General features: G+C 43.0%; 1 protein-coding gene across 12 annotated transcripts in view; it reads right to left on the reverse strand.

Annotated features, from left to right (window-relative positions):
* Positions 1–3063: 3063 nt before the first annotated feature.
* Positions 3064–26407, reverse strand: part of SIRT5 (sirtuin 5) — a 47970-nt gene continuing 24626 nt past the window's right edge. For 7 of the 12 annotated variants that reach the window (XM_015135582.3, XM_015135578.3, XM_078000950.1 and 4 more), the window contains 7 exons: positions 26172–26305; positions 21863–22088; positions 18376–18463; positions 16968–17021; positions 14805–14928; positions 13039–13154; positions 3064–3570 (listed from right to left, as the gene is read on the reverse strand). In XM_015135582.3, the coding sequence (XP_014991068.2) occupies positions 3495–3570; positions 13039–13154; positions 14805–14928; positions 16968–17021; positions 18376–18463; positions 21863–22088; positions 26172–26305 (818 nt within the window). In that variant the 3' untranslated portion in view covers positions 3064–3494. Of the gene's footprint in view, positions 3571–12352; positions 12908–13038; positions 13155–14804; positions 14929–16967; positions 17022–18375; positions 18464–21862; positions 22089–26171; positions 26306–26407 lie in introns of those variants that run through there. The other 5 variants (XM_078000952.1, XM_078000951.1, XM_078000956.1 and 2 more) reach the window with 5 other exon arrangements.

A 26407-nucleotide genomic window follows, 5' to 3' on the forward strand; every position in this document is an offset into this window, starting at 1 on the left:
GTCTGACCTCTGACTCGGAAGTAACTGCAAGCGAAGCGCAAGCGGACTTTCATCGCCCCCTGCAGGTTGGGAGGTCCTCAGGACGGGCGGGGCGCATGCGCGAAGCCAGGAAGGGCGTGGCCTATGGGCAGTGGGTGTGTTTCTTCCACATGGCTCGCCAAGGCCGCCGTAGGGTCGGTTGGACGCCACGGAAAATGCTCTGCGGGCGAGAGCGGCTGGCAGTGGGGCTGGTTTCAAGGCAGGGAAGAGCCATTGCGCTGCCCTCCTCGGCTGGGATGGCGAGACAGGGCTGGCACGGCTCACTGTCCAGTGCTTAGAAAACCGGTAATAGCGGGTCCGAGGCGCTGCTCGCCGCAGTTTTTTGGCCCTGGGTTCCGTCAGGTGGATCCAGCTTATCAGTGTTTGTAGATTTGGCTGCGTTCGCTCCGCACTTCGGAGGAGATGGCGTTTCATGGGAAGAAATGCGCTCTAGCAGATGGCCGCCGTGGCCAGTCAGCCCTCCTGTGACGGACGAAGACGCTGGCCACAGACCTCGGCTCTAAAGAAATTTGCACAGCCCGGCGCCCTCGGCCTGCCCAGCCCCTTAGCCGCGGCGAGGCCCGTTAGGATGTGGGCCCTGTGGGAGCGATGCCCTTCCTGGTTCCTAACCCACGGCCTGGAGCAGCAGCTGGCCCGTGGCAATGCTGAGCAAATCTCCTGAAGGAATGGCTTCGCCGGTCCCTACAGAATGCACCCGAGTTTTGTCGTATATACACATACGTACTCTTTTTTTCCAAGTATATTTTATTTCTTGGCAAACATGGCCCTTTGTGATCGCCGTGTTTCTCTCCTCCCATCCATTATACAATACTAAATGATCCATCATTCTTTGAACAAATCAAGCCGTTTCACACCTGCAATGCAATTGTACCGACCGTGCTCTTCCCTCTACTGCTGCAATCCCCCAGGCAGAAGTCCTTTTCATACTTCAAAAATTCCCACCCAGGCAAACTTCAAGCACCTTACCCCCTACCCCATCCCACTCTGCCCACCTCTATCTGCTGTGGTCTGAACCCGCACAAATGTCTATGTAGTTTCTGCGCTGCGTAACAGTTTGTATGACAGTTGCTCCAGCCGTTCTGTGAACTCCCGAGGGGAAGGACCAGGTCTTGCTAGTCATTTTATTTCTAATGTCTATCATATGGCAGATGTTTAATAAATGCTAAGTTGAATAATTCTATCTCACACATATATTGTGTTTTTAATTCTCCTTTCATGTCTTCTGTTTTAGAAGCAGTTCCCAATTTAAAAACAACAAAACCAAATAGGAACAAAAATGGTAAAACTTAAGAACAACAACAAAAAAAGCTGCCGAACCAGAGGTTCATTATGAGAGGAATTGCAAAGAACAGTTTGAAATCTGTAGGCCTTAGTCTAAGATAGATTACAAATCAAAAATATAATCAGACTCCCTGAGATACTGTGCTAACACTAGGAAAATGAATACAGTTAACTTGGAGCAGCCCAGGAACAAACTTCTTATAAGCGCATGACGGTATTTTATGTGCAAAACTGCTTTATAAGTACTATAAGACTATTACAGGTATTACCAGTGCCCTCAGTGTAAACTCCTTGGCCCACCCATGTAAAGTGTAAATCGAGCCCTCAGGGTCCCTGACTAGTTCTCCAGCCACCCCATAGGCTATGAGCATCCCTCTTCCCCACAAAAAGTACCATTGGGATTTATTAAAGGTTATGCCTTGTAATGCAGTACAAAGTTTTATATGACAGTGTCTTGTTGCCTGTTTCTACAAAAGCCAAGGGTGTAACATTAAATGCAATTTTGCAAGGGGCTGAGGTGATGTGGTCCAAGTATGTAATCACTTCAGGGAGCCCACTGGATCCAAGGGACCCTGTCATGTATGACCTTCATACACTGTTGATAATGGCCATGCCTCCCAGTCAGGCCTCTGACACTTGTTGGGCAGCAGGCATTCCAAGGCCCCTAAGCACTGAGTTAGCTGGTAAAGGTTAGGGAAAAAGCTGTATTCTTGCTACTTTACTCCAAGGTAGTAAAGTGTATGGAAAATGTACCTGACGGAAATAACTTAAGCATTGCCTGAGAATGACCCTGTATGGCAGATGCATCTGACAGCAATAACTTAAGAAATGAGGTTTGCCATTGGAGGTTGCTGCGGGGAGGGTGCTGAGTGAAAGTGCTATATAAACTGCATGCTTTTTATAAGTGGTTGCAGTTCTGTCCAGCCCGCTGCCACTGGACCACCCTGTAAAGTTCCCCAAATATACCCTATGTTTCCTTCACTGGCTCCAGGTCTCTTCTTTGGCCCCTTGAACCTGGTGCCATCCCTACTGAAGTTAACAGAGGTCTGGCCCAACATAAGGGCATCAGTTTTTAAAGTCCCATGGAAAAAACTCCCAACAGAGTTCAGTGTCTGGGAACGGTTGGCAGGTCCCACAGGAACCATATGCTTCTGCATTTGTGACGATGAGAAACAGTCCACTGTTGACTCTTCCCCCTTCTAAGGGAGCCAGAGCTAAATTTTAGGCAGCTGTGTTTATCCTGGGGGTTCACATATTTGCATCGTTCTTTCTTCTCATCGTGATGTTCTACCTTGTTGGTACTATTCTCTTCCTTCTTTGCATGAGTTCCTGTTGTGAGCTGCCTCTTGTTCACTGAGGTAATGTAGCCAAATAAGGTTAAAAAGCCCCCAGTAAGCCTGGCGCGGTGGTTCATGCCTGTAATCCCAGCATTTTGGGAGGCCGAGGCGGGCGGATCACCTGAGGTTGGGAGTTCAAGACCAGCCTGACCAACATGGAGGAACCCCATCTCTACTAAAAATACAAAATTAGCCGGGCGTGGTGGTGCACGCCTGTAATCCCAGCTACTCAGCAGGCTGAGGCAGGAGAGTCTCTTGAACCCGGGAGATGGAGGTTGCAGTGAGCTGAGATCGCCCCATTGCACTCCAGCCTGGGCAACAAGAGTGAAACTCTGTCTCAAAAAAAAAAAAAAAAGTCCCCCATAAAGCCATATCCTGGGGTAACATCTTTATATAATAAATTACCTACTATAGAGTGTGATTTTATTTTCCACTAAAACTTGTGCAAAAATCAGAATTAAATAGTAGGGTTTTTACCCCTCAACTTCTACCTTGCCCAAATAACAAAAATATGATCAGGATAACTATATTTTTTTAAGACAATCTAATTTACAAAATTTTTCCCTCCCAATAACCAACCATACACATCCAAGATATCTTACGTTTCAGTTCAGACCAAATAATACGCATTAACTTTACAGTTCTGTGACTTTTGAATGTGGGTGCTCTTTGCTACTTCTACGCCCCCATCGCTTATCAACAGGTTGGATTCTAGCTAGGGAATCAGAGGCTATTTTTAGATTGTTCAATATTCAGCTCACCACCCGTAAGACCATTTCTCCTCTGCATGTGGCCTAGTTCTTAGATATACTCTAATTTCTTTCTTCCCCAGGACACTTAAGAAACAGTTTCATTTTCATGACGGGCAAGGGCTTCAGGAAGAGTCGTTCCACAGGGTCCCTGGAAATGAAACCTGAAAAAGAAGCAGCAAATACAGCAGTTATGAACTACGGGTTAGCTAAATGAATGCCCTACTTCAGCAAGCACTTATTTCTTAAGTAATACCCAAAGTAAAACCCAAATTCTCATTAATATGGTATTAATTCGTATGCCCACTTCTTTCATCTAGTTTCTAACAACTCTAGTTCCAACACTTCACTATGGGCTGGCCTCTGTGACTATGGGAATTTTGAGAAGCAAATGTCTAGAATTTATGTGCCATAAAGAAGAAGTTTATTTCAAGGCGTAAGAGACATGATTACAAAGTGTATTTTGTTTGTTCTTTTCAAATCCTGAGAACCTGTGCAAGTAAAGTGTATTTTGGGACTATACTGCCAAACTCATTGAAATTTTAAGTATAAAATATACATATATGTGTTATGTATGTATTTTATATACATACTTTTTTTTTTTTTTTTTTGAGACGGAGTCTTGCTCTGTCGCCCAGGCTGGAGTACAGTGGCGCGATCTCGACTCACTGCAAGCTCCGCCTCCTAGGTTCACACCATTCTCCTGCCTCAGCCTCCCCAGTAGCTGGGACTACAGGCAGATTATTTGAGCCAGGAGTTTGAAGCTATGATTATACCACTGTACAGACTCCAGCCTGGGTGACAGAGGGAGCCCCCATCTCTTAAAAAAAAAATTCCCTTGTGCCCAGAGTTTAGGTGGCCCAGGTCTTTCAGTACTTACATCTATAACAAACAAACACTGAGGATTACAACTGACATTGAAAAAGTAAAATGTAGCTTGGCTGGTCAAAATCTGCCCAGCGATTCTTTGGATCGGAATAAAAGACACAGGTAAAGCCAGCTGCAAAGTTCACAGGAAACTATCTATTTTCCCCAAGGGTAAGCTGCGAAGTGTCTTAATTCCATTATTTGAGTGACTACTGCTTTTGGATTTTGTTCCTTAAGATTATAAACTATTGGAAACTTTGCTATTTGAAATTATAGCAGTAAAGAATGAAATATTCCTCTAGCCTTGAGGATCTAAGTCACTCTGATACTGAGAAGCAGCCTGGATTTCCAACCCGGGTGCAGAGCTCCAGATAAGGTATTTCTGGACACAACATTCCACATTGATCTAAACTTTGTATTACAGTTTCTGGGGAAGTGGGACCCTGGCCTACTTCACCAGCCAGACATGATGTTGACCTCTTTACACTGTACAGCCCTGCTAGTTGCTTGAGTCTATCAAAAACTACTTCATTTAAATTTCACTTAAACTCCACCCTCCCACCAATTGCTTTAATAACTCTACCTTTCCCTTGTTGGGAAACACACTTCTCAGTTCTGCTGGGGTCTGGTCTCCCTCATGGCATTAAATCAATAAACCTGATCTGGACAGAATACTGGTTGGTTTATGGTGAGTACAGGAGGATTGGGCTAGAACAGGAGGAACTGTCTCCTTCCAACAATATGTAACACTCAGCCGTAGATACATGGACCAATTCAAAGTTTATGTCCCATTCATCTATTAAGGATGTATTTCCAGGCCGGGTGCGGTGGCTCATGCCTATAACCCCAGCACTTGGGGAGGCTGAGGTGGGCAAATCACTTGAGGTCAGGAGTTTGAGACCAGCCTGGCCAACATGGTGAAACCCTGTCTCTACTAGAAATACAAAAATGAGCTGGGTGTCGTGGCAGGCACCTGTGATCCCAGCTACTCGGGAGGCTGAGGCAGAAGAATCGCTTGAATCCAGGAGGTGGAGGTTGCAGTGAGCTGAGACTGCACCCCTGCACTCCAGCCTGGGCATCAAGAGTAAAACTCCATCTCAAAAAAAAAAAAAAAAAAAAGAATTTCCAAAAAAATTTTACTTGTTTAGAATTATTAATCTAAACTTATATATAGTTTTTGTTTTTACAATTATGCACTGCAGATTACTATAGTGATAATTCTATCTAGAAGTTTTTTAGTAAAACATTTTTTAACATTTTAAGGAATTTGAAAAAGTAAATAATTCATATGATATTTTGCTGTAGAAGTATAATAGGATAGTCAGTAAAATATTTTCTTTTCTTTTTTTCTTTTTTTTTTTTTAAACACAGAGTCTCACTCTGTCATCCACGCTGGAGTGCAGTGGCACGATCTCGGCTCACTGCAACTTCTGCCTCCCAGGCTTTAGGGATTCTCCCACTCAGCCTCCCGAGTAGCTGGGATTACAGTTGTGGACCACCACACCTGGCTAATTTTTGTATTTTTAGTAGAGATGGGGTTTTGCCATGTTGGCCAGGCTGGTCCCGAACTCCTGGCCTCAAGTGATCCTCCCGCCTCAGCCTCCCAAAGGGCTGGGATTACAGGCATGAGCCACTGCACCTGGCCAGTAAAAGATTTTCATGCATAAACACATATTACGTTAGTATAAATTCTGTAGTAGTGATAGAATGGAAATACAAGTTCAAAGAGAAAAGAAAAAATGTGAAATTTCCAATTGTTAAGGAAGGGCTGTATATTTATTTTGTAAATGGATGGTGGTGTGTACCAGATAGTTATAACATTCAGATTGGACTGCATACATTTAAAACCATGATATGGTAGCTTTTATTTTAAAATGTCAGTGTTTTGGCCACACGCAGTGGCTCATGCCTGTAATCCCAGCACTTTTGGGAGGTCGAGCTAGGCAGATTGCCTGATGTCAGTAGTTTTAGACCAGCCTGGGCAACGTGGTGAAAACCCATCTCTACTAAAAAAATACAAAAAATTAGCCGGGTGTGGTGGCGCACGCCTATGGTCCTAGCTACTCAGGAGGCTGAGGCAGGAGAATTGCTTGAACCAGGGAGGCAGAGGTTGCAGTGAGTTGAGATCGTGCCACTGCAGTCCAGCCTGGGCAACAGAGCCAGACTCTGTCTCAAAAATAAATAAATAAAAATAAATAAATAAATAAATAGTCAGTGTTTCCAATGCACTTGGAATGACATCTCCAACTGTAATATTTTTGATTAAAAAATCCTTAGATGTCAACTTGTAAAATGTGAAAGGCATACATGAACATTGTTTGAAAGCCTCTTTTCTAGCACATCTGTGCACTTTGCCTGCCCCCACCAGTTGCAGGACAACCAAGACTACAGTGTTAGTTCCACATCTGCTCATGCCACTTTTATTGGTTAACGTAATCATCTCGCTGAATTTAAAATTATGTAATAAACTGCAAAAATAGAGCTGTTAAAAGAGAGTTATTTCTAGGAAAACTAGCTGAATGCTTGGGAAAGACATACTGAGTCACTAAATATAATTCTGTTAAATTAGGTGTAGGTGTAAAAGACGGGGGAAGACAGCTTCACGTGTTTCTTTTCCTAAGTTCTTGCTCTCCTTTAAAAGAAAAAAACAAAACAAAACAGACAAATATCAAAAAACAGAAGTTGTAATCCAGTGTTTGCCAAGGTTTCTTGATAAGAATCACCTGGGTCATTTGCTAGCTACATAAACAGGCATCCCCCTGGAAATTCTGATTCAGGAAGTCTAGGTGGGGGGCCTTGGGATCTGATTTTCCTGGTTGTCTGTTTTTTTGTTTTTGTTTTTTTTTTTAATAGAATAAGGGCTGGAGTCATTCATATCTTCAGGGATATTTGGGGAACACGAGGAAGATTATGGATACGATTTATGTAAGAAAGGTGAGCTCCAATCAGCAGATCCCTACTCAAAACAAAAGGCCTTTAGCTCTATTCCAAAAAAAAAAAGCAGGCCAAGTGCGGTGGCTCACGCCTCTAATCCCAGCACTTCGGGAGGCCAAGGCAGATGGATCACTTGAGGCCAGGAGTTTGAGACCTGTCTGTCCAACATGGTGAAATCCCATCTCTACTAAAAATACAAAAATTAGCCAGGTGTGGTGGTGCACGCCTGTAAACCCAGCTACTCGGGAGGCTTAGGTGGGAGGATTGCTTGAGCCCGGGAGGCACAGATTCCAGTAAGCCGAGATTGTGCCAATGCACTCCAACCTGGGCAACAGAGCAAGACTGTCTCAAAAACAAAAAAAAAAAAGAAAAGAAAAAGGAAATGAAGGTACATTTATGCTTTAAATCAAAATGTTTAAAGTATGTATGTGCCCTTTTCTATTAGTCTTGTTTTCAGTGGCTTTTTGAATGAACAGACCAACTAAGCCCTGACTGCATAGACTAGGAGGGCTTCCCTACTCGCCCTTGACAGCACAGCCAGGGAGAGCGCTAGACCTCCCTAACACACACGGTCAACGATCACTTCAAAGCAGTGACCTCTTCACACCCTAGATAGGTAACTATATAACCACAACAATCTATAAAGCTCTCTTCCCTAACAATTCCTTAGACTTCTAAACTCCACCAGCAGATAGCCTGGGCATCTTCCCTCCCCAGGGCCCCCAACTCCATTACTTTACTGCTCGCCTCTCCTGGGACTTCTTCCTCACTCCACTCCAGCCACACTGAGGGGCCTCTGCTCCAGGTGGTCCCACTGTCTGGAAAGGTCTTATCCCAGATCACCTCTTTGGCTGCCTCCTTCACCTCCTTGAAGTGTTTGCTCAAATCTCTTCTTAATGAGGTTTGTGGTCTACCCAACTGGATCCTGCAACCTGTCAGCCCAACCCCCTCACATACAACTCCATCTTTGCTTTGTGCGGTCTCTTAGCACCTGCTCACATGCTGTAGAATGTGCACCTTATGTTCACTGCTTACCTGTCTGCCTCCGCCACTAGAATATAATCTTCCCTTGGGAGATTTTTGTTTTGTTTACTGCTATATCCCATCCTAAGCACTTAGAACAGTGTCTGGTACATAGTGGATACTTATAAATATTTGTGGACTTTGATTAAATTCCAATGTTTAGAGAAATTCAAAGATCAACAGGGCACAACATAGTGGCTGCAGGGCACGGTGGCCAGAAGGTGCTTTGAAGGCCCTGCGTACCAGCTCCCTGCAGCGACAGTCCCATTTTTGCCTCAGTCAATGTACAAATCCCAACAAGATAGGGCCCCCCTGGGGTTAACAGTCAAAACACTGAGGTTTAAATTCAAAAATGCCTAGGGTTTACTGGGATAGTCAGGGTTTATCAGAAATCATCCGATACAAGCATCGGGCATGGGGAAAATGACAAAACCAAAACTGGAACTAATTAACACCTTGAAAATATAAATACATTCCTGTGGGAGGAGAATTCTATGCCTTTGTCTCTGGATTAGAACTGGGGCAAAGAATCTGAACAAATTGTGCAAGGCCTAAGGTGTTTTGTGAGATCCAAATCCTTATCAAAATATAGGCAGCATTCTAGCTGCCTATTTAGGTAACAAAGAAAATCAGGTTAAAAGTAGCAGGGAACATTATTCCATTTTTTTTTCTCATTAACCTAGAGCAGGGGTTAGAAAACTTTTTCTGTAAAGGGCCACACAGGACAGATTTTAGGCTTTGCAGACCAGCCAGTCTCTGCTATCACTATTCACCTCTGTCATCCTAGTGCAAAAGCAGCCACACACAATATACAAATATAGGGCCACAGCTGTGTTCCAATGAAACCTTATTTACAGATACAGGTGGTGGGCAAATTTGGCCCACAGGCAGTAGTTTGCTGACCTCTGACCTAGGGTAAAGTTCAACCAAAATCTGTTAAGCATGAGATATAAAATTCTGCCATTGTTAAGCTCTGTGTTTAAACAGTCCTCTTAGTTGCTCCAGGGTTGGTTTGTGCCTTTGAAAAATTGAGTAGGAAGAGATGACTATCACGAGCATCTCTTCTAAATGTCTGCTTTCATGATGCCAAGAAAAAAGCATTGCTGGCTTCATTGATCAGTTACTCCTTCATTGATCAGATGACAGTTCCTGTGATCAGTCTGGTTGATAAGGAGCTTGTCAAATTGATAAGAATTTCTAACTAGCAAGTAGCCTGTTTGTCAGAGACAATCATAGGTTTTCAAGACAATATGAAGCTGAAGAATTTTGGCTGAAGTAGCAGCTGAAACAGGCCTGTGGTTTTAGGAGGCTTGACTTGTGCAATGATATATATTACATGACAAGAATCTCTTCTGAACTGGCAGGAAAAACCACCAAGTTCAGTTTCTTTCACATGAAAACACAGCCACCATATGCAAGGGATGCTGGGCCCCTGCTGGTCAGTCCATGGCACGGGAGATGGGGGCCAGCTTTAAACCTGGGTTGTGGAAATACTCCAGTTTTATTTTCTTCTTTTTCTCTATCTGCATTTTCTTGCTTTTCTACAATGGTGATTTGTTTTAATTCTTTATAATAATTAGAGATGAGACAGAGATCAAATGACTGAAAAGAAACCATATTAGAAGAACCAAACTGGGGACATAGCTCATGTCCTGCTTCACAAAGTTCATCCTGTCCCACTCTTTGAGTTTTCTGATGGTCTTTCAAACAGACAGGAGGCTTGAGCTACCTAGCTCTGGTATTACTACTCTTAGTCATGCTAAGTGGCCCAGCTGCTACCCATAGGTGCCACAACACAAATCAGAGGGAGGCCTAATGTGCATTTTTCAGGAGATAAGTTAGAAGATAATTTAATTTTTTATATAACAGCTTTATTGAGGTTTGATTCACATACACTCCACCTATTTCAAATATATAATTCAGTGTATTTTAGTGTATTCACAGAATTATATGACCATCACCACAATAGACTTTAAAGCATTTTTAACAACCTCGAAGAAACTTGTTCTCATTAGCACTCACTCCCCATTCCTCCCTACTCCCAGCCAAAACAACCACTCATCTACCTTCTCTCTATTGATCTGCCTATTCTGGATATTTCATATAAATGAAGTCATACCATATGTGGTCTTCTATGACTAGCTTCTTTCACTTAGCATAACGTTTTCAAGGGTCATCCATGTAGTAGCATATATGGATACCTCATTCTTCTTATGGCTAAAATATAATTCATTGTACAAACATACCAAATTTTATTTATTCATCCTTCAGTCGATGGACGTTTGGGTTGTTTCCACTTTTTCCATGAACAAGTTGCTATGAACATTTGTGTACAAATTTTTGTGTAGATGTATGATTTCATTTCTAGGACTATATACCAAGGAGTAGATTTGCTAGATCACATAGTAACTCTGTATTTAACTGCCACATTGTTTTCCAAAATGACTGCCCCATTGTACATTCCCATCAGCCATGTATAAGGGTTCAAGTTTCTTCACCAACACTTGTGATTTTCCTTTATCTTAAAAATTATAGCCACGCTTGTAACTATGAAGTGATATTTCATTGTGGTTTTATGATATTGAACATCATTTCAGTATGCTTATTGGCCATGTGTATATATTTGGAGAAATGTCGTTTCAAATATTTTGACCTGGTTTTTAATTGGATTGTCTTTTTATTATTTATAGTTGTAAGAGTTCTTTATATATCCTGGATACAAATCCCTTATCAAATATCAAATATTAGACTTACAAATATTTTCTCCCATTCTATGGGTTGTCTTTTTACTTAATCGACGGTACCCATTGGAGTATAAAAGTTTTAAATTTTGATAAAGTCCAATTTACCCTTTTTTCTTATGTTACTTGCATTTTTGGTGTCATATCTAAGAAAGCTTTCACTAACCCAAGGTTACAAAGATTTACTCCTACATTTTCTTTTGACATGTTATACTTTTAGTTCTTACATTTAGGTCTATGATCCATCTTGGGTTATTTTTTGTGTATGGTGTGACAGAGGGCTCCAAGCTCATTCTTTTGCGTGTGGATATCCAGCACTATTTCTTGAAAAAGACTGTATTTCATCAAATTGTCTTGCCACTCTTCTCAAAAATCAACTGACCATGAATGTGAGGTTTTGTGTTATTGTTCTGTTTTGTTTTTTACTGGACTCTCAATTCTACTCCACTGATTCTATATATCTATCCTATGCCAGTGCCACACTATCTTGATTACTCCAAGTTTGTAGTAAGGTTTTTTTTTTTTCTTTTGATGGAGTTTTGCTCTTGTTGCCCAGGCTGGAGTGCAGTGGCGCAATCTCGGCTCACCACAACCTCCACCTCCAGGGTTCAACTGATTCTCCTGCCTCAGCCTCCCAAGTAGCTAGGATTACAGGCATGTGCCACCATGCCCAGCTAATATATAGTAAGTTTTGAAATTGGGAAGTATGAGTTCTCCAACTTCATTTTTCATTTTGTTTTGGCTATTTTGGGTCACTTGCATTTTCATATGAATTTTAGAGTAATCTTTTCAATTAATTGCTGTAAAAAGCCAGTTGTGATTTTGATAAGGACTGAGTTGATTGAGCCCTTAGATCAATTTGGGGAGCATTGCCATCTTAATCATATTAAGTTGTCCAATCCATGAACATTGGATATGTTTCCATTCATTTAGGCCTTCTTTATTTCTTTCAACAATGTTCTGTAGTTTTCAAAGTATAAGTTTAGCATAGGAGGCAATTTTTTTTAGGCTATCTTCTTAGTTCCTACTACTCACACACAAATGAAGAACTATGGATCAAGAACACAGGCTATAGCTGATCAAAAAGACACATGGAAAAGAAGAGGCCCAGAGCCAGTTCACTCACCTGAGGAGGGGCCTACTTAAGTGTCTGTGGCCCCTTTTCTTTTTTCCTTTTTTTTTTTTAAATCCCAGCAGAGACTTTGAAGAGTGGTTCCTATCCTGGCTGCACACTGGAATCACCTAGGAAGCTTATCAAATGATGTCTGGGCTGCAACTCAGAGCAATGACACTGAAATTTCATGAAGTGGCCCCCAGGCATCAGTATTTTTAAAATATGCAGCCAAGGTTGGAAACTGCTGATTAAAGTAATGACAAGATGTTTCAATGAAGTTTTCTATTTTATTCATTTATATTCATTTACTACTTATTTATAGTCTAACTTATTCAAAAGGAATTAACTAGATGGACAAGAATAAGAAGTAAAGGCAAAAAAAAGTTGGAGTGAGAAAAAAGACAGAAGGGTGAAGACATAAAACAGACCCAGGAATAAGACTAAAAATGCATACTATGACAATCTACACTTCCCACCTAAACTTGGGAAGCAGGATCAGTGTCATAACATGGCCACAGATACAGATAACCTTGGCGATTAGACCAAAGGGGAATCTGCCAGGTGGCCTCCCAGTGAGAACGGCAGGTGATGAGGTTCTGCAAGGGCGTCTCCCAGGCTTACTTGCGGAGCATCTGGGTAACCTACAACTAAAGGCCATCACTGAGTCTAGCTTAAAAATGTAAGGGAAAGCAAAGCCTAAGGAATCAAAGAAGAGCTTTCAAAATGTGAACAAACAAAAGTCCCATGGCAAATGTCGTGTACAATGACAGAGCTACCCTACCTTAGTCTACAGTGAATGATTTTGTTCTTCCATAAAAGCAACTGCAGATCAAACAAAAAAACACAAACCCTGTGTCTTTTTTAAAAATTAGAGGAGTAGGTCAACTATGTTTAGATGACCATGTCTGCACCTGCCTCCCACATCGCCCTCTCCCATCAGGGTATCCCAGTACCTGAATCTGTTCGTAGCTGGGGTGGTCTCCGTATTAAATTCTGCCACTGGCACGCCCCTGGCAGCCACCTGGGGGGCAAACATGGCGGCTGGGTACACCACAGAGGAAGTGCCCACCTACAAGGCAAGCACATGGAGATGGACAAACGGCCACACGACAAGAAGGAACATTTTTTCAGAAAACCTTACACAAACTCAGATAGGTCTGTGGTTGCAGGTGTGAGAAAAGCCAAACAGGATGGGATAAAACAGGGTGTCCAAGGGATGAGGGAAAGTGAAGAGCTGTCCTTTGATCAATCACTAGAATCGACAAGAATATGTGACATGAAAAGGAGAGTTAACAAAAGAGTGACTTAGAAGTGACTCAACATGTTTTGGGGGTAGTTCTGGTTTTGTTTCTGCTTTAAAGTTAAGCAAATGATCCATAACTTTTTAAAACATATTTTCTTTTTGTTAAAGGTAGAAAATACGAAGAAAAAAAATAGATATCATCAATAATCTTACCCCAAGATAACCACTGTTAACATTTTCATGTATGTCCTCTTAGGTTTTCTCTCATAAATATTTGCTTATAAACATTCTTTGCAGGGATGGGAAGAGCATGACTGGTTTGTAAACCAGCTTTTCTCATTTAACAATCCATCATCAACAGTGATACTATACTCGACATTGGAAAGCATTCTTTAAATACTGGCTGAATGAATATGCACCACAAGAAAGTGCCTCTGCTTTTAAAGATGTGTCCAGAAAAATTTGAAATATGCATACAATCTGTCCAATTAATCCCACTTTTAGGAAATGTGTCTTAAGGAAATCATTTGAAGAGCATGGTAAGATTTCTATCTAAGGATATGTACGATATCATTGATTAAAATATCAAAATTTGAAATAGCCCAAATGTCTTACAGTAGAGAATTAGCTAAATATATCATTCCCTATCCATATAAAACACCATACAGTCAACTGAAAGATGATATTGATTTAGATGTACTGACATGGAATATGCTAAGTGAACTGCTGCGTGAATAAAGTAGTTTCAAAACAGAACATATGTCATGAAGTCAGTTTTGAATTTTAATTAATATGTGTACATCTGCATAAGAAAAGGTTTAGACCAGAGGTGGGCAAACTTATTCTGAAAAGGACCATAGAGTAAATTTTTCAGGCTTTGCAGCCATTCAGTCTCTGTCACAAGTACTCAACTCTGCCACTGTAGTTTGAAAGTAGTCATAGTGTGTGGAAGAATGAGTGCGGCTGAGTTCCAATAAAACTTTATTTACAAAAACAGGTAGCAGGCCCAATGTGGCCCAAAGGCTGCTGTTTGCTCACTCCTGGTCTAGAAGAAAATATACTAAACTGCTAATGGTAACTATTTCTGATTAGCAGAACTATGGGCGATTTCTAATTTCCTCTTTATAATGTGATAATTTTTGCATGTTCTCAATTACATTTAATCATAAGCACGTATTATTTTAAAAACCAATAGTATGTTCTTTTTTTTTGGTGGGGCTGGGGGAGAAGGCTTTGAGATGTCCAAGACATGCATGGTTTCCCATTTTAATATAAATTCTTATTCATTGTTTCTCAGTTTTTCTATAGGATGCCACAAAGACCTCTCAACATACATTTTAAGGAAAGGAAGAAGGGGAGGGGGGAGAGAAGGCGGGAAGGAAAGAAGCAAGGGAGCGAGGACGGAAAAGGGGAGAGGGGGAAGCAAAAAATAACTAACTCCAGTCCTGCTTGGGGTCAGGGAAAGCCGTGACCCACCACTAGACATAAATCACAGCGGCCGAGCTCTTTGTCAACCTCCTCCAGAATGGCAGGATCCAGGTTTTCTCCAAACCACACGACGTGAGGGCGCAGCAAGCCTCCGCAGCCTGCCTCTTCACACCTGGAAGAATGGGATCCTTGAGCCAACCCCGAGCAAAGTCTGCCCAGCTGGATCGGAGGGCGGCCAGGGGCTACCCCAAACCCAGTACGTCCAGATGGTTCACCTCTGATGCCTCTTATTCCCTACACTCTCCTCCCAGCCTATATAAAGTTGCCTTGCATGTGAAGCATCAGGTGTAACGGTCCTTTTTTTTTTTTTTTTTTTTTTAATTTATTTTTTTTGAGACGGAGTCTCGCTCTGTTAGCAGCCCAGGCTGGAGTGCAGTGGCGTGGTCTCGGCTCACTGCAAGCTCCGCCTCCCGGGTTCACGCCATTCTCCTGCCTCAGCCTACCGAGTAGCTGGGACTACAGGCGTATGCGACCACACCCGGCTAATTTTTGTATTTTTAGTAGAGATGGGGTTTCACTATATTGGCCAGGCTGGTCTCGAACTCCTGACCTCATGATATGCCTGCCTCAGCCTCCCAAAGTGCTGGGATGACAGGCGTGAGCCACCGCGCCCTGCCGAACTGTCCTTGTTTTTTATCTTGTCTCTGTGTACTTGATGTGCTGACAGATTGTTTCAGCTAAGCTTTCCCGGTTCCTTCATTATGCTCACACTTGTGCTCACAGCCACCCAGACCTGGGAGTCATACTGGACTCAGGTTTGCCTCCCACCCCAAGCATCCCCTAATTTCATCGATGACCTTTCATGTGCTCTCAGGTTCACGTCTCTCTGGTCCCGTATGTAGTCAGCTTTCCTGTATCCATTACTAAAAATCTCTTTCTTTCACTCCCTCCTACCTCAGGGTCACCTTCTATACACCTCCTAAAATCATCCCTCAAACACCATTTTCATCATCGTAATCTCCTGCATCATAGAAGTCCTCCAGGTCTCCCTATTCCTTCAGAAGAAAACTTTAATATTTAGCAATTAAAACCCTCATAAGGAAAATTTAAAAGGTTCTGTGGTTAAATAAGTCAGTAAAGCATTAACATACATTTTATAACCACTTTTTAGAAGGCAGCAATGTGGAATAAATGCTCTGAAAAGTCCTGCAGTAGAGCAAACATATTTTAACTTTGTTTAGTCTAACATTTCTGTAATTTGAGTGCCTAACATGTTTTTATCAAGTAATGTCTCTCAACGTAATATTAAATTAATATTCTATGAAACACTTTTAGAAGTGCTGTTTTATTTTACCTTAAAAACACTCTAATCCAGCCAGGCGCGGTGGCTCATGCCTGTAATCCCAGCATGTTGGGAGGCCGAGGTGGGTGGATCACCTGAGGTCAAGAGCTCAAGACCAGCCTGGCCAACATGGCAAAACCTCGTCTCTACTAAAAACACAAAAAATAGCCGGGCATGCTGGCGGGCGCCTGTAATCCCAGCTACTCGAGAGGCTGAGGCAAGAGAATCATTTGAATCCAGAAGGCGGAGGTTACAGTGAGCCAAGATCGCGCCACTGCACTCCAGCCTGGACATCAAGTGAGATTCCATCTCAAAAAAAACCCAAAAAAACAAAAAAACCCGCAACAAAAAAACCTCTGATCCAATTACAGATTATAGAAGTGCTGTTTTAATGTCTGGTTTTGAAAAATTGGCATCAAAATCTTCCTTTTTTTTTTTTTTTTTTTTATCTATGAACATTCTGTTGGGTCCTGTAACCTCTCCTATTCACGTCCTTTCATTGCCTCCTTATTCATTGCCTCCTTAACCATGGATTAATAATGCCAGTGATGTTATTTGACCAGTTATAGGTCAGCCCATATGCTTTCTGTACACTGGGTAACCACCTGTCACACAACAGCTTCAGAAACTTTCCCGACCTGAAATGATCCCGCCAGAACACAAAGCAAAAAGGGGTTGGAAAGAAATCATTTTTTTCATCCTACTTTGGTTCATCCTTTGTCCTTTCACTTTTGGTCTTAGAGGTCAAGGCTAGTTTTCACATTTGTGCATTTGATTTAAGAGGCATCTTGCCAAATACATGTTTAGATTTTGATGTCTATTTTTTTTGTAACCAGGAACACTGGTACAAATCAGAGCTTTTTACCCACCGGGGAAGTTTCTCAACTGGGATGCTGGCATCTTGAGTTCCAGGTTCTGGAGCACTGAAGCAAATAATATTAGAAAAGAAAGATTGTTATTGGCATAATAAAAAATAAAGAAACAACATAACTCAGTTTGTATATTTGCCTGGTAGTATGTGGTGTAAAACTCCTAATTAATACATGCTCACTTGGAAGGGCATTAGAAGGAAGGACCCCAGGCCATTAATTACCAGTGGTACTGGGCATAGTGGCTCATGCCTATAATCCCAGCATTTGGTGAGGCCAGAGTGGGAGGACTGCTTGAGGCCAGAAGATCAAGACCAGCCTGGGCAATATAGTGAGACTGCATTTCTACTAGAAATACAAAAATTAGCTCAGTGTGGTGTGTGCCTATAGTCCTAGCTACTTGGGAGGCTAAGGCAGGAGGATTGCTTGAGCCCAGGAGTTGGAGGCTGCAGTAAGGTGTGATTGTGCCACTGTACTCCAGCCTGGGAAACAGAGCAAGACTCTGTCTCAGAAAAAAAAAAAAAAAAAATCACCAGTGGTTGTACTGCCAGTGAGAGAATTCCTGTGTAGGGAGGGCTGGAGTAGCTGGGTGTGCTAAGAGGGAACTTCATGTTTACCTTTATACATCATCATCATTTGTATCCTCTGCAATGACATTATACATTCCTTGTATAATTTATACTGTTTTGAAATGGAATTTTCCTCAATATTGTGTCTACCCTCAAATGTTTCCCTTATTGTAATAATAGTGCTTGTTCATCATAGAAATGTAGGAAAATTCAGAAAGATATAAAGAAGAAATTAAAAATTACCCATAATCCCTCCACTCCTGATATTCCTTGTTAATATTTTGTTATATTTTCTTCTGGTCTTTTAACTATATGCAGTTATACAAACTCATGTGTGTATAAATTCAGGACCCTGTGGTTTTCACTTAACACTGTAAGTTGTGAGCAAAATATTTCTTTTATCACAAGGCTATATTTGTTTTTTTTTTTTTTTGAGACAGGGTCTCCCTGTCACCCAGGCTGTGGTGCGGTGGCATGATCTCAGCTCACTGCAGCCTCGACTTCCCAGGTTCAAATAACCCTCCCACTTCAGCCTCTCTAGTAGCTGGGACTACAGGCATGTGCCACCATACCCAGCTAATTTTTTTTTTTTTTTTTGTAGAGACAGGTTTCTCACTATGTTGCCCAGGCTGATCTTGAACTCCTGAACTCAAGCAATCTTCCCACCTTGTAACCCCAAAGTGCTGGGATTACAGGCATGAGCCACCGCACCCAGCCTTGTATTTAGTCTTATTTCTCATATCAATGGGAATCTTTGATGAATGTTCAATTTCCTCACATTTATGTCCGACCTAAAGGAGAAAACAACATATACTTATTCTGTAGTGTGGTATAATTACCCTTTTCCTGATAAAGCTGGACAAATTGGACTCTTGTAATTCTCAGCCACAACGCCACAAGAGGTACATCGAGTTTTAAATAAGCTACCTGAAAAATACATATGAAGGAAATCCAGAATTTAGTCTAATCAAGAGCAATCATCTCCACATCTGAAAGGGTGTAAGATACTTCACTTTCCACACTTCATTTCATTTTCTGGTCTCACCCAGTTACCCCGGCTGGAGTATAGTAGTACGATCATAGCTCACTGCAGCTTCCAACTCCTGGGCTCGAGCGATCCTCCTACCTTTGCCTCCTGAGCAGCTGGGACTATAGGTGTGCACCGCCACACTGAGCCATACTTCATTTTAGCAAATGGGCCTACCCTAGCTTTCATGGGAAACAGAGGCATGCAGTACTCTTAAGCCAGTCAAGAACATATGCCCTCAAGGACTTTATAATCTGGAGGAAAAATAACTAACTCCATGACTAACGTGCCGTCAGATGACCTTGGAGTGGTGTTCAAGTGGGCAGAAGTGGCCAATAGGGTAGAGGGAGCTCAACGTAAATCTGAGGGCATGATTTATTGATATGACTGATAAAGGTTCAACGGCATGGGATATGTTTACAAAATCTTAACTTTGATTTCAGAAAGCTTCAATCTTTTATACAAAAGCACCTCAATAAATAAGTAATCAACTACTAAGTGAAAAAAGTAATTGTTAATACTAATGACTACTTATTGAGCTGAAGGGGGCCAGAGTTTATGAAATGGGTACTAGGCACCTGGTACCATGCAGAGCACTTTCAACCACGGTGGACATGCGCTGCTCCGTTCTGCCCCCGAGTCCTTCCTTCGGGACCACCATCCCTGCTCTCTCGCGTGCTGAGCCAATAGAGCTGTGGGTCACATCCCAAATACAAGTTCGGCCACATGCTCCACACGGCCCCCATGTGGGGCCCATCCCTCTGCAGTCATGTTTGGTCAGAAGGGTGGGCATGTGGACCAAGCAAGCCCACCCAGAGGTTTATTTTCTGAGCCGGTGGCTGAGCTGGAGAGCCTGGAGCTGTCGGAGGCACTCTCCCCTGGCACGTGGAGGCAGATCAATTGCAGAGGGAGAAGGGAGGCCACCTCAAAGAGTGAGTAAAGCTGAGAGAAGGAGGGGGCCAGGGGCCAGGAGGAAAGATGACACAAGCTGCACCCCCAGGCTCCTCGGTTTTGTCAGTTTTAGTATAGACGTTTTTCCCCATTTTCACATCTCTGAAATTCAGATGTGTCCTGCAATTGCTACTAGCCAGATGTGAGTGTGACATCACCATCATGCTTGCACAGACTTGCTGAAGGAGAACACTGAAAAGTGGGGTGACTTGGTTGTTATTCTCCATGGCCTGACCAGGCAGATTCAGCCCCTGGATCCTTCCACCAACAAACCATTCAAGGGCCGCTTCAGGAAGGAAAGCGGGTTTTGGCTGTTGTCTACAGCCTTTCCACTGATGGCCTCTTGGTAAGAGTATGTCAGGCCCAATAGCGAACCTGCGGAAGGTATGCCAGGAGCTTGCACGAGAATCGCAGCTCTAACAGAGGGGCATTCTCTCTGGAAAGGCCGCATCATCCATGTCCTGAGGCACAGAGCATGAAACTGCATGGAAAACACAGACATCCATGCTCTGAGACACTCAGAATTCAGAAGAGCTAGATAATGAGAAATATTTGGACCAGTTTATTATACTCATTTTAACAAGCTCTCTAAGTATAAAATAACAATTCTAAGGGATAATAAAATAGTATATCATGGTTTAGGCAGACTATATTCTAAATGCCACATTAAAAACACGATGCATCTTAAAACACCCTTCATCAGACTGAAGATGCCATTGATTTTTTTTTAACCTAAGTTAGAAGAGAGTTCTCATCATTTGAAACTAAAAAAAGTCCTAACACACATATATGATCTTATTTAATCCTTACAACAATTCTGTAACATAGGCATTGTCATCTCAGTTTTATGCTGATGACATAGGCCACATTCTGACATTGCAGGGAAATAAGCAGAGGCACGTGGAAAGTGGCTCAGACCCAGTAGATGTAGGTACCAAAAAGATGCTCAGTTAATAGATGGCTGGCTGTTCCTGGCAAACAAAAGAGAGGCAGAGTCGAAATAAGTAATGCCTCGCTTTCCTTATCAGGGTGACCTAAGTAAAAGCAGGCAGCTTTACCACACACACGCAAAAACAAACATCCCCACTGGTGCACTGCCTCTGGAAATGCTACACTTAGAAATGCATTCTTGGCTGGCGCAATGGCTCACGCCTGTAATCCCAAAACTTTGGGAGGCTGAGGAAGGAGGATTGCTTGAGGCCAAGAGTTCGAGACCAGCCTGGACAACATGGTGAGACACTGTCTCCACAAAAATTTAAAAAATTATCTGGGCATGGTGGCATGTGCTTGTAGTCCCAGCTACTCTGGAGGCTGAGGTGGGAGGATCCCTTAAGGCCAGGAGTTCAAGCCTGCAATGAGCTATGATCGAGCTACTGTACCCCAGCCTGGGCAAGAGTGAAACCCCCATTGCTAAAAAAAGTAAATTAATTAATTGAATAAAATTAAGAGAAATAAATGCTTAAAAAATACGAAATGCATTCCTTGAATCTGAATGCAGACTCTTTAAATGCAAATGGCCTTGGGAGAAACCCTAGTTTGCCCATTATGACTGTGGACAGCTGGATGTATTAGACTTGTGGTGACAGTAAAGAAGGGAGGAACCAGAAGACAAGAGTGAAGGAGTGAGGGGTCACCCAGGACAGAGGAAGGAGCCCAGAGGGACCCCAGACAAACTCCACCGACATCACAGGCTTGGTGGGTTTGGTGGTGTCCAGCACTGAGCTGGCAGCTCTCTGAGGCTCCAGGGCGGGGCGGAAGCGCAGCCTCAGTGGGGAGTGACCACCAGGATGAAGGGAGAGTGACAGGAGACCCCAAGATGCTGCAGTCTGCCCCTGCCCAATCCTGCTCAAGCCCTGGCTGTCCAATGAGCCAGGCCTCCTGTTCCTCGGCTCATTGAGGCCATTGTCTCACAGCACCGTGCCCCTCCACAAAGGAAGGGGTCATGCAGCTGTGCACCCCAGCGTTCCTCCAGTAGCACACCAGCCACCTGGGCTCATGGGAAAATGCAGATTCTGATTCGGTGGGTCCTATGGGGCCTGAGATTCCGCATTTCTAACAAGTTCTTGGGGGACGCCGAATGTCGCTGGCTCTCAGACCATACTGAGCAGCGAGGATGCAGGAACTGCTAAGTAAATAATGCTATGGGTCAGAGGCTCCTCCCATGGCTAAAGGGAGCTGCCCAGGTGCCACGGGGCACTGACATGTCTCCAAAGGAAATGCCACAGCATCCTATGGGAACGGGACAGGTGTCCACCAGGGAGGGAGGGAAGGCACCAGGGGTGATGCTGAAATGGCAGGACAGGTGTTTTAAAGTTGGTTCCCTGAACGTGAGGCTGGGGGTCTCTCACCATGGATCTCCAGAAGGTTCTTGGTGCCAGCCTTGCGGTGCAACTCATCGATGTTCTGGGTGATGACCACGACTCGCCGGCCCTGCTTACCCAGCCGGGTCTCACACTCGGCTATGGCGCGGTGCCCGGCGTTGGGCTCCTTGCTCCCCATGACCTCCCGCCGGTAGTGGTAGAACTCCCACACCCGGGACGGGTTGTGGGCAAAGGCCAGGGGAGTCGCCAGGTCCTGGGGGTGGGAGAGGAGGCGGGAGTGAGGGAGGCAGGGGCAGCCAGGATGCTGAACTCTGGGGCACAGGCCCTTCCTCCCTAAGGTAGAGATAGGCAGCGTCAGGAGGGTGCAGGCTGGAGATGGCAGCACTAGGTTCAAACAACAGGGCAGATGCCAGGCAGGGCCTGGGTACCAGCCTACGTCCCCATCCTGGGACTGCCCAGGGGTCTTGGAGAAATCAGTCAATTTCCTTAGTGACAAAGCAGGGACGATGCAACCTGTCCCATTTATCTCCCAAGTAAGCTGTGAAGATGAAGTAAAATAATATGCAGGAAGGTATTTTGGGTCGAATCCCCTTTTTCATGGAGCCCTAAAACATATGAAGTGGATCTCATTTTGACCTACACCCAGGGAAAACATGAAATGCGAAATGCCCATTGAAGTCTAATGACCATGGTTAAGAAACTCAGTTTTGATAACTATAGCTATGGCTATACACACACACATACAACTACACACATCTACATCCACACACATCTACACACATACAACTAAACACATACACACAACTCAACATACATACACACTATACACATCGACACACACAACTGCACACACATACATATAACTAGACATACACACGACTATACACATCTACATCCACACACATCTACACACATACAACACACACAACCACACACATCTATACACATACAACTGAACACATACAACCACACACACACAACTCAACATACATACACACTACACACTGACACACACACAACTGCACACACATACACATAACTAGACATACACACGACTACACACATCTACATCCACACACATCTACACACATACAAATAAACACATACAACCACACACAACTCAACATACACACTACACACATTGACACACAACTGCACACACATACACACAACTAGACATACGACTACACACATCTACATCCACACACATCTACACACATACAAATAAACACATACACACAACCACACACACAACATACATACACACTACACACATCGACACACAAAACTGCACACACATACACACAACTAGACATACACACGACTACACACATCTACATCCACATACATCTACACACATACAAATAAACACATACACACAACCACACAAACTCAACATATATACACACTACACACGTCGACACACACACAACTGCACACACATACACACAACTAGACATACACATGACTACACACATCTACATCCATACACATCTACACATATACAACTAAACACATACACACAACCACACACACAACTCGACATACATACACACTACACACATTGACACACAACTGCACACACATACAACTAGACATACACAGGACTACATACATCTACATACACACAACTACATACATATAACTACACACACACTAAAGATATACACACACAACTACACACATCTACATCCACACAACTATACACACATACACACAACTACACACACAAACTAAACACACACAACTACACACATCTACATATAAACTGTACACACACAGCTAAACACACATACACTACTACACAAACTACACACATCTACATACACAACTGCACACACACACTACACACACAGCTAAACATACACACACTACACACATACACACAACTGCATACACACAACTAAACATATACACGCAAGTACACACATCTACATACACACTATACACACACAACTAAACATACACACAACTACATACACAACTATACACACAACTAAACATACACACAACTACATACACAACTATACACACAACCAAACATACACACAACTACATACACAACTACACACACAACTAAACATACACACACATCTACATACACAGCTACACACATCTACATACACACAACTGCACACACACAACATACAATTACACAACATACACACAACTAAATATACACATATACAACCACACGTATCTGTTAATATGCACACAACTAAACATACACAATTATACACATCTACATACACACACCTACACACAAAACCACACACACCTACACACACAGAAATACACACATCATACATACACAGCTACACACATACATGCAACTACACACACAGCTAAACACATACACGGCTACATATAAAAAGTGTATATTATATATAAACAGAATAGATAAAATACATATACTTTAAATATGATTCTGGGAGAAACAAACCTCCTTTCTGGTAAAGGAGCCGAGTAGGGGTTGTCTGGGGCCGGAAGCTGGCAGGGAAAGGCACAGGGAACTTTCAGCGATCACTGAAATTTCTGTTTCTTGACAGTGGAGGTGGGGGTGTTATGCAGGTGCATGCACCTGTCAAAACTCATCAACCTGTACACACAATGCACGTGGGTGCATTTTATTCTAAGGAAATTCTGCCTCAATAACATTAATTTTAAAAAGAAGTATGGCTTCTCTATCAAGGAGACGCTTCCTACATTGAACACATGTGCGTTTCATTCTACTGTAAAGGCCCCTCTGCTTGGTGGCAATGTCAGTCTTTGCCAAATGAGGGGTTGGCCCACACCGACCCTGCTCTCCACCTAGAACACACGGCCTGGAACAGTTTATAGGCGGCACAGCAACATGTCCACAGGTGTCCCTGGGAGGGTACTGGAGTCAAATGCATTCTATCGACTTCTTTGCTTTGTCCACAAACTCTGAGCCTTTTTGGACACAACTAAGCGCCCCTCCTCCAAGCTCCTCCCACACCTTCTGACCTCCCACCCTCTGCTGCTGCTAATCCAGGGAATGCCCTGTGGCCCCTCTTTCTTCCTGGCCCCTAATGTTCTCTGCTCTCCTTTTTCCTCCACCTCACCTTTAAGGTGATGACCCCCACCCTTCACCCAGAGGGCAGCAGGCAGGAGGCAGAGCACCCAAACATCTGCCAGGCTCAGATGTTCAGGAGAAGAAGGAGGGGGCAGGTTCATGAACTCTGCGTTCAATGAGAAATGAGCTACTAACCATGGAAGACATGTATTGCAGTACTTATTTATGACTGCTTTTGTTCAGCCAATGAAAATCCATTAAGCACTGATAATGTGCCAGAGTTCTGGGAGCTGGAGACAGTGCAATGAATAAAACAAACAGAGGCCGGGCATGGTGGCTCATGCCTGTAATCTCAGCATTTTAGGAGGCCAAGATGGGTGGATCACCTGAGGTCAGGAGTTTGAGACCAGCCTGACCAACATGGTAAAACCCCATCTCTATTAAAAAATACAAAAATTAGCTGGGTATGGCGGTGCATGCCTGTAATCCCAGCTACTAGGGAGGCTGAGGCAGAAGAATTGCTTGAACCTGGGAGGTGGTGGTTGCAGTGAGCTGATATCACGCCATTGTACTCCAGCCGGGCAGCAAGAGCAAAACTCCGTCTCAAACAAACAAACAAACAAACAATTCCTTGTCTTCCAAAGCTAGGGATTTCCTGAGCCAGTGGGACGGGAGAGCACAGACTGCAAAGGGCCATGAAGGAATATTCTAGAGGGACAGAAATGTTCTACACTGTGATTATGGTGCTGGCTATACAACTATGTCCATTTGTTAAAACTCATTAAATTGTACACTTAAAACTGGTGACTTTTACTTTATGTAAATTAGATCTCAATAAAAATTGAATTTAAAAAATCCGCACCTTCACAGAACTTACATTCTGAAGGCTTTCCTATAAATTTTTGAATATCAAATCCTAACCCTTCAATAATCAACATTAGTTTTAACATGAAAAGTTCACAGAAACTCTGTGTCATACTTAAGTTCAATAACTTTAGAAAAGTAATGAATGATGCTAACGAAAGTTTTCTGATTTAACTTTAACACAATTATTCGGAGAAACTGTTATCTGAATAAATGCAATCCATACATATCTAGAAAGGAAAGTGGCAGCCTTGCTTAAATTTTGAACTTAATCATAGGAAATTTGTGTTTATGCCAAAAATCAATGAGACAATAGGGTCACAGTTAACTTAAAAACATTTCCCCGGGGTTTCAGGGATAGGAACAGGATTTGAGTTAAACTCTGTTACGGTTTCATTCGACAGAAGCTTTTCATGTTCTGGAAACATTACAAACCTGGGCTTGCCATTTTCTCCAGTAACCTCCAGCTCCTCTGAAAGTCGGAACACCACTTTCCGCACTAACACCTGCGCCTGAGATGATGACTATGTGCTTTGCTTTTGCAAAACACTTCCGAAAATCTGCCATACCTAAACAGAGTAAAATCTTTATCAATCCGGTGTACCATTTGGACATTTGTATCCCATATCAATTGTCTGTATCTTGAAACTTGACCCAGTGTGAAGTTATAC

Source organism: Macaca mulatta, chromosome 4 (genome assembly GCF_049350105.2).
Source record: "Macaca mulatta isolate MMU2019108-1 chromosome 4, T2T-MMU8v2.0, whole genome shotgun sequence".
NCBI classification, from domain to species: Eukaryota; Metazoa; Chordata; class Mammalia; order Primates; family Cercopithecidae; genus Macaca; species Macaca mulatta.